Source organism: Aedes aegypti, chromosome 3 (assembly GCF_002204515.2).
Source record: "Aedes aegypti strain LVP_AGWG chromosome 3, AaegL5.0 Primary Assembly, whole genome shotgun sequence".
NCBI lineage: Eukaryota > Metazoa > Arthropoda > Insecta > Diptera > Culicidae > Aedes > Aedes aegypti.
The window spans coordinates 264,024,163-264,032,142 of record NC_035109.1 but is presented as its reverse complement, the minus strand read 5'-3'; the positions used below and the strand labels follow the sequence as shown (position 1 = coordinate 264,032,142).

General features: G+C 38.8%; 1 protein-coding gene across 1 annotated transcript; it reads right to left on the bottom strand.

Annotated features, from left to right (window-relative positions):
- Positions 1-364: 364 nt before the first annotated feature.
- LOC5578337 lies at positions 365-5,608 on the bottom strand. The gene is made up of 2 exons (XM_001656856.2): positions 5,170-5,608; positions 365-1,553 (listed from the first exon to the last, which is right to left on the bottom strand). The coding sequence occupies exons 1-2, from the start codon at positions 5,482-5,484 to the stop codon at positions 651-653; spliced, it is 1,218 nt and encodes a 405-aa protein (XP_001656906.2). The 5' UTR covers positions 5,485-5,608; the 3' UTR covers positions 365-650.
- Positions 5,609-7,980: the final 2,372 nt, after the last annotated feature.

Sequence of the window (7,980 nt, the reverse complement as noted above, 5' to 3'; positions counted from 1 at the left end):
TCGCGCAGAAACTCCATCAAATACCTTATCGTATCTTAAGACGTTGATCGAGTTTTATGTATATTTGACAGATAAGAAATACTTTAAGTTAATGTCAAAAGATACAAACTCTAGGGGAATTAAATGGTATAGTACTAAATTCGGTTTTTCATCTACTTAGTTTAAGTAAGTTTACAATCTTTCTTTTGATCTTTTTTTTTATGAATCGTGGGTATGACAATCCTTTGACTGTCCTACCCAAGTTTTTTCGTGCGTAGTACATGTCCTACCTGTCCTACCCACTTCCCGCGCCACTGTATCATGTCGTCGCAGCCGCATATACATTAAACGGAATTCGGGATGGTTTAGAACAGTAAATTCTTTGTTTTAGCTCTTACTGAGTGCAGACAATACATTTTTGACCATCATTCATTACCATAATTGAGATCGATCGTGCAAGTGCTTGACAAAAATGTAGATTTCGAGAAAGTAAGCTAGCAACATTTTAAACTACAATGATCACAAAACGAGTATCTGTACATTTACCTAGTCACTTTGAATTAAAAAAGTTTCAAGAAACACAGGAAAATGAACACTTACCTTTCATCACATGCCCCAAATTTAACCGACCACTAGAAATCCACCCGATAGTCATCCTCATCGGTACAATATCAAGACGTTTGCGTATGGATCGAATTGCTCTCGGAGCTGATGGCGTTAAGGAACTCCATACTGCGGGCTGAGGTTTGCGTTTGAATGGAGGAAATTCGCTCCTCAGTTCCTGATCCGCCACCGGTAGACCCAGCTTGATTGAGATTGGTTTGCGTTTCGGTTGAAACCAGGAACTCCCCCAGCCCTCCATTCCCCCAGGTCGTTTGCGTCTCTATGTGGGCCAGGGCCAGATCGGAGAATATGTCCTCGCACGTTTGGGTGTACATGTGCGAGTACAGCATCGGATCGGACCGGTCCTCGTTCGGAAACATTTCGTCGTAGATCTGATCGGTTTGCGTTTCCGTGCAGACACAGGTTACCGATTCCGATGGGGCATTGGCCGCGGGGATCATAGCATTTCCAAAGCAAGTTAGACTGGTATCTTCGAAGTAGCTGAACTGCTCCAGATTTGTTTGGCAGTAGCTATCCATTGTAGAAGTACTTGTGGACTCTGATGGGTCCTGACTAGAACTGGCGGTCTGAGTGTAGCATTCTATCTTTTCCGTTTGTTCTGAAGCGCTGAACTCTGTCTGAGTTGTTTGAGATTTCTTTATTGTTTCGCCATCAGCCTCTTGCAGCTTTTCTGTTTGAACCTGAATAGATTTTGAATGTTCTTTCCTTATAACTTTCACGGCCAAGTCGGTAGACTTTGATTTCGACTTCCGTTTGCCAGTTTTACACGCGAGTAATTCTAAGTAATTGTGGTTCTTTCTTTTGGCATGTGTCAACAGGGCTTCTCGACTACCGTAGCCGAAACCGCAAACCTTACAAACGAAGGATTGACCGCAGTTTGCCTGGTGCGCCCTTAGGAGTGACTCGGTGGCAAACGATTTCTGACCATTGCAGCTGTTGCAGACGAAATTCTATAAAGGAGAAAAAAATCTTCCATCAGTCTTGCGTTAAGGAAGACTTCGGAGAAATAGGGTTCACATATTTGGTCTTAAAAGAAAGAGTACACTAAGCCTATTCTGAAACATCAAAAGTACTCGATTTCGTAGTTTGTTTTAATTTAAATATTTTTTTAAATGTTTGGTCGACAACGTCCATATCATCCGCGAAGCAAACACATTGATTGGATCCAGAGGCGTCGCGTGACCTTATTATCAACCTGTGCACTTCTTAAAGAGTGTTATTTTATTTATGCTATTATTATGTATACCATTTTTAAGTTGAAAGAAATGTGTTACCAGTGGTTACTAAACTTCGTGTTCAAATATAATTTGCTTCTAGTCTTCCAGTTGATTGAGCTTTTGAGATTACACATGGAAATCGGGTTGTTTAGTTTAATTTTTCAATTCAAGCAACATTTTTTTTTCAATTTTAAACATGTATATTGTAAATATGAATATGAAATTATTTCTAATTATGCGGGTCATCAGTGACAATTTAAATAGCACTGGATTCTAGCTAATTATTGAAATACAGGACTATGATCATACCCCACATATTGTTAAATGAGGCGAATAGAAACACTGTTCTGTAAATATCAGTCCTTTTTTTCATTTCAATGCAAAAATGAACACTTTTAAGTGCATCTCGAAGAATATTCGTCTGGCAAATCAAATATGTTCACTTGATAATAAAACTAAAATTCTTAAAAATAATATCAATTTTAAATCATTTTCGAAATCGCAAAAATGGCGGATATCAAAAATGTTTCAGATTTTAGTATTTCATTCTTATTTTTAATGAGAGATGTAGCCATTTTTAATTTAAAATAGTCTATCAATACTGTATTAGTATTGAACTAATGAAACAAAAAATAATTCAGTGTTTTTTTTAAGATTATCATTACATAATAGTAGTATTTCTAACTATAGGTCACTTTTTTTTCATTCGCCCACTTTTTCTGTTCAACAGTTTTTACGACATCTTAACATAAAATTAATAGAGGATCGGTTTCATCGTGTAACTTAGTGCACGCATTATGAACAATGCTCGCTTTCAAAACACATTACAAGCGTGAAGATGCTGGCGATGACGGAGGGCGCTCTCCATTCAATTTTCTGGTTGTCATCTAATTGACCATCACAAGTACCACCGCGCTAATGCTGTATGTGAAAAGCGAGATTTTGACCCAGGAAACAACAAAAACAACAGCGTGAGTGCCAACTTGAAAAAACTTCCTACCGTCAGCCGTCTGAAAAATCACGCTTGCACTTTACACCACAAGCGCGGTGATGCTAAAAGCGCGAATGCCAAAAGAGAGCAAGCAAAATGAATCTCTCTCGTGGACTGATTTATCCGATTTATCTCTTGTCTTCCCATCCGCACGCTCGCACGGATCGAATTTGTTGATAGCAAAACTGTGCACAGGTCAAAGTTGACGCTTTGGCTACTTATAAGCGGTTTCTTCACCACCGCTTAAGCCTTAAACCTAGTTTAACTATATGGGTAAACGTGGTTTACGGCTTAAGTAAAGGTGAAGAAATCGGCCCTTACACACTGGCATTTGTAGTTCAAAAAGCATTCTAGCACATATACAGGATTGCGTGTACGATACAAGGCTACACGTTAACCGAGGAGAGTGCACGCGTTGGGATTCATCGTCACAGCAGAAACGAGTAGCGTGGAACAAAGTGTTGCGCTTGCGCAGCATGCATCGCGCTGAGCGCGCGTCGCATGAAACTTTTGCATTTTTTGCATAGCAAACATTTAGCAGTTGATATGTGAAAATTGCGTCGCAAGCTATTAGCAATAAAGGTAATTGAAACAGGCTTAATTTTGTTAAAATAATAATTAAAAAGAACTTTAAAAGCAGTGTATATTTATGTGATCAGGATGAACAAGTTGCCACCTGTGCAGTGCACATGTTGCACATGCGGACGCGACGCCTCTGATTGGATCTCGTGAAAATCGTTCCTCGGCTGTTAAGCTTGGCTTTCCGCATAACCAGGTCCGTCACACTCGGGCTCAGATTGTGTACCACTTCTAGTACTGCATTTCGTCCCCTTTATGCTACAACTAGATAACTCTAAAATCAAAATTTTGATATGTGCAACTTTGAAAGTATGACCGTTTAACAAGGTGATGGTTAATCGCAGAGATTATGATTGAAAAATAATCTTTAACTTGTGTATTTTGAATCACACGCTTAAGACCTGTGGATATTTTGCAGATCTAATTTAGAAAAATGTTTTGACATATTGAAGCCAAAAATTTCAAATTTCGAGTTATCTAGTTGTAGCATCAAGGGGACGATTTGGTCCCTCGGTAGTGCAAAAGGTACCCAAGTTTGACAGATCGCAGTACACTTTGAACAGCATTCTAGATTACCTTATGAGCCATAAAATTTTGGGCAACTGCAAGGGACATGGAGGTCTTTAATTTGTCTTTGGCATAACAGCTTCTAGTGAAATACAACAGGCACGAAAGTTCATCACCTTGTCGTAGTCCCCAGCGGGATTCAAACAAACTCTTATTAGGCGGCATCCACAAATTACGTAACGCTCGAAGGGTGGGCACAGGGTAGGCTCGAACGTTACGACTCATACAAAATTTCAAAAAAATCCATACAAAAAGCGTTACGGAGAGGGGGAGGGAGTCGAAAATTTCCAATTTTAGCGTTACGTAATAAATGGATGCTGCCTTAGTCTCGTGAGCTTCCCGAGAAAACTGTTCTCGTCCATTTTTTCAATAGCTTTACGTGGTCGATACTAATGGTTTGTTGATGTGAAGCGTAGCCCGTTATGTTGATAAAAAGTGGGCAGATATGCAACGTACTTGCGAAATAAAGTTTTTAAAATTACATAGGGCAACCTTAGTGGAGGTAGCTCCAATAGTGGAGGTAGTGTGTTTTGGCATGTTTCGCGCTAATAAATGATTATGTGATACTTTTCTATTGTGTACGATGCGAAAATGATACGAGTAATCGAATAATATTCATGAAATTTAAACGTAAAACTATTTAAAACAATTATTTTGCTTAATTTTTTTGCTTCTTTGCACCTTTAGTGGTGCATCAGTACCCATAGTGGAGGGTCCCATAAGGAATCAATGGATTGCGCCACTAAATGAACCATTCTTAAAAAATACCTCCACTAAGGGAACACTGTTCCTATTATTGATGCAAGGATTTTTGCAGGGAAATTACAAATGAATCGTGATTTTTGTACATTTGAATGATAGAAGGATTTAAGATCTATCGAATGATACGTTAAAGTCATATATTTCATGATTTTAACATGTTTTAGCAGTTTTCCCTTAGGTGCACCACTAATGGTACACTTGCCCTATTGCCTGTCACACAATCATTATCCAGAAAATATATAACCAACATGCCTTTTAAGTATGTTAGCAAATATGTTTCAAAATAAAAAAAAACACAATGGGCGATCTTTGGGAATGATCAGACAATCCCCCTTCACAACTCCTATTTACGTCATGCCATTGTTTATTGTGTCGTTAGTGTCACCGTCACTAAGAAAAAGACTCGCTACCAGCCCTGCAAGAAAGACGCAACGAACAGAAACTACTCACTTTTGCAGAATGGACTTTCAGGAAATGTTGCTTTAGATACCGGAAGGAAGAGAAGAACTTCTCCCCACTGGCCCTCAAGTGGTAAACGCAATCCTCCATCGGACAGTGGAAATGCTTCACGTGATGATCTTCCGGGATCCCAGCTGGATGGCTAATGTTCGGGGAAGGAAGCCGATGATGCCGGCTGAGGTGCATTTGAAGATGGGACGCATTCGAGAACTGTTCGGTGCATCCGTCCACTTGACAAACCAGCATTCGGGTCATCAGAATTTCCTCTGGAGGAATCGTTAACTTCAATATCACTTTCTGTTCCATTCTTGTCGAACGGAATATTCAATCACTGAATAAAATAATTTTCTACGAAGCAAAATGTTAAACGAAAAACCATCCGCTTTTGTTTTGATTTGGCTCTTCTGGTTCTTCATATGCGATGTTTTTCAATCAACACATTGGTCACAGAAGGTCACAGATATGTACCGTTTTGCCTCAAAATCCGGACACCTACGAAAAAGTTCAACATTGAACTACACTCAAAATACAGCGGGCATTCGCTGGTTGGAACACGACTGCCTTCCATCTAACGAATCCGACTCGTTAGTTGGAACGACTGACAGCTGCTAAAAATGTTACAGACTAACGCATCTGGGGCGCAAATTGTCACGAAACGTATATATGCGAATTTGTTCTATATATGAAGATTTCAATGCGACGGTAGTCAGACGTCAAAGTTAGTTTGACATCTTCTCCTGACATTCGAGTGCTTTTTAGTTGGATTTTTTTCTAACCAGCGAACATCCAACCATCGAGTCATTCACTCAGGCAAATTAATTAACGAACTTCATAAATTCTGCCTTATGAAGGCTTGAAAAATCTATAAAAACCAATTTCAAAAGGCTAATATGGATTTCATACCATTGAAATGGGATTCATAATTGAGAAAATAGTTGAACATATTGATCGCCTACAAATTTCATTGCGCGCCTTACGATTTCCAATGTTGTTATCAATGTGCAAAAGTTATAAGGCTGTTATTATGAAAAAGTGCAACGGCTTGGTTTGTAGCACGAAGTGCTGATTGCAGATTCACTAACAGACGCCAGACCAATTTTTCGATATTTTCAAGGGTAATATTTTAGTAAATATAATAACGAATGTAGAATTTTAACATGAATTTCAATTTTCAGCAGCAGCAGGAGATTACAATATAAAAAGAGAAAATCCTGACGAAATATGAGTGATTCTAAGGACACCCAACCAGATAGCACCTCAAAATCACCGCAACCGTTTTCACCCTGCATAATAAAACTAAAGGAAGCAAGATTAAAAACGACAACACGCACTTTTTGTGGAAATGAAAAATTACATTATTTATAAACTGCCGTTATACGCATAATTGTCCCATGTTACTTTTTGTGCATTTTGACTTTTTGTCATTGAACAGTTTATTTTTACGTATAGTTTTAGAAAACACACCAAAAATTAACTTTGTTCGGAAACTCAATGAAAAGCAAGCCAAGTCAATTTGTCCCATTGTTGAATTTCTACGCATAACTGTCCCACTACTGTATTTCTACGCATAACTGTCACACCATACTATTCGCTGCGCTGATCTCGAACAAAATAGTCAGTAGGCAGTTTTGAATTAGCTGGTGTTTGGGAAAATCGTTTAGAACACCTTCTTACTTCGGCTTTACATCCCATGTGGAACACAACCTGTTTTATTTTGTACATGCTGGGTTGTTCCGAATACCGATTCATTGGTGGAAGTGGCCATATTATATTGGCGAATCTGAAACCTGGCTTGCGACATATCAATTTTCATGAATTTGCAAATCATGTCTAAAGGTGGTTCAAATGTATTTGAATAACTTGACCACATGTCGGATTGTTCCGAATTCCCGGTTCCCTGGGGGAAATGGCCTCTAAACCATCGGTTCTGAAACCTAGCTGGCAACATCAAACTACATAAATTCCCAAATCAAGGCTAAAGAAGGGTAATTCAAAGGTTCTTGGATAACTTGATAACATGCCAGGTTGTTTTGGGTACCCTGTTCTCCAGAATAGGTGGTTATTATATTGGCGATTCTGCGACCTATCTTGCGACACATCAAACTTGATGAAGTCAAGAAGAAGTCAAAGTCATGTCAAAAGAAGAATAGTTCAAGAGGTTTTGGGTGACCTGGCCACATACAGGGTTATTCTGGGTAATTGGTTCTTCGATGCAAGTGGCATATATCTTGATGGTTCTGAAGCTTTATTTGCGATGTTTCAAAAATCATGATTTTGCAAGCCAAGTCCAAAGAAATGTCAAATCGTGTGAAGATTTGTGTCGTGAAATTTTAGTTAAATATTTACTCCGCAAAATATCTTTGAATTCGCAGATGAGTTTCTGTCAAGCCTGCAGCTGGAAGAGTCGATATATTAATTTATAACATCTTATAAACTCTCTAACTTACTCATCCACTCTTTCATTCACTAACTCATACATTGTCTCATTATCACACATACAGAAAACTTTGCTTTCCATCCCAAGCTATAAAATCGTATTTCTTCACTTCCCCACACGTGGCTCCGTTTGGCACATGTCACTTGAGCCGTCATTAGGTGCCTTAAAATAGTTTTGAGGATATACGTCCTCTACATTCGGTACAATCTATACGTAAGAACGGTCATCTACAGCATTATGCTTAGCACATAATTGGTCACTAATATCAGTGGGACTGTTATGCGTAGAAATTCACCAAAAAACCCGTATTTCTAGGCATAACAGTCCCACTTTGAATTTCGTAGCTAAATTTACTTTATTCCCAT

Bases quoted from the DNA above. Each gene is read 5' to 3' on its own strand.
- LOC5578337 (XM_001656856.2), bottom strand. From the start codon at position 5,484: ATGGAACAGAAAGTGATATTGAAGTTAACGATTCCTCCAGAGGAAATT. The intron at 1,554-5,169 runs GTGAGTAGTTTC...TCTCCTTTATAG, and splicing joins TGAAAGTCCATTCTGCAAAA to AATTTCGTCTGCAACAGCTG.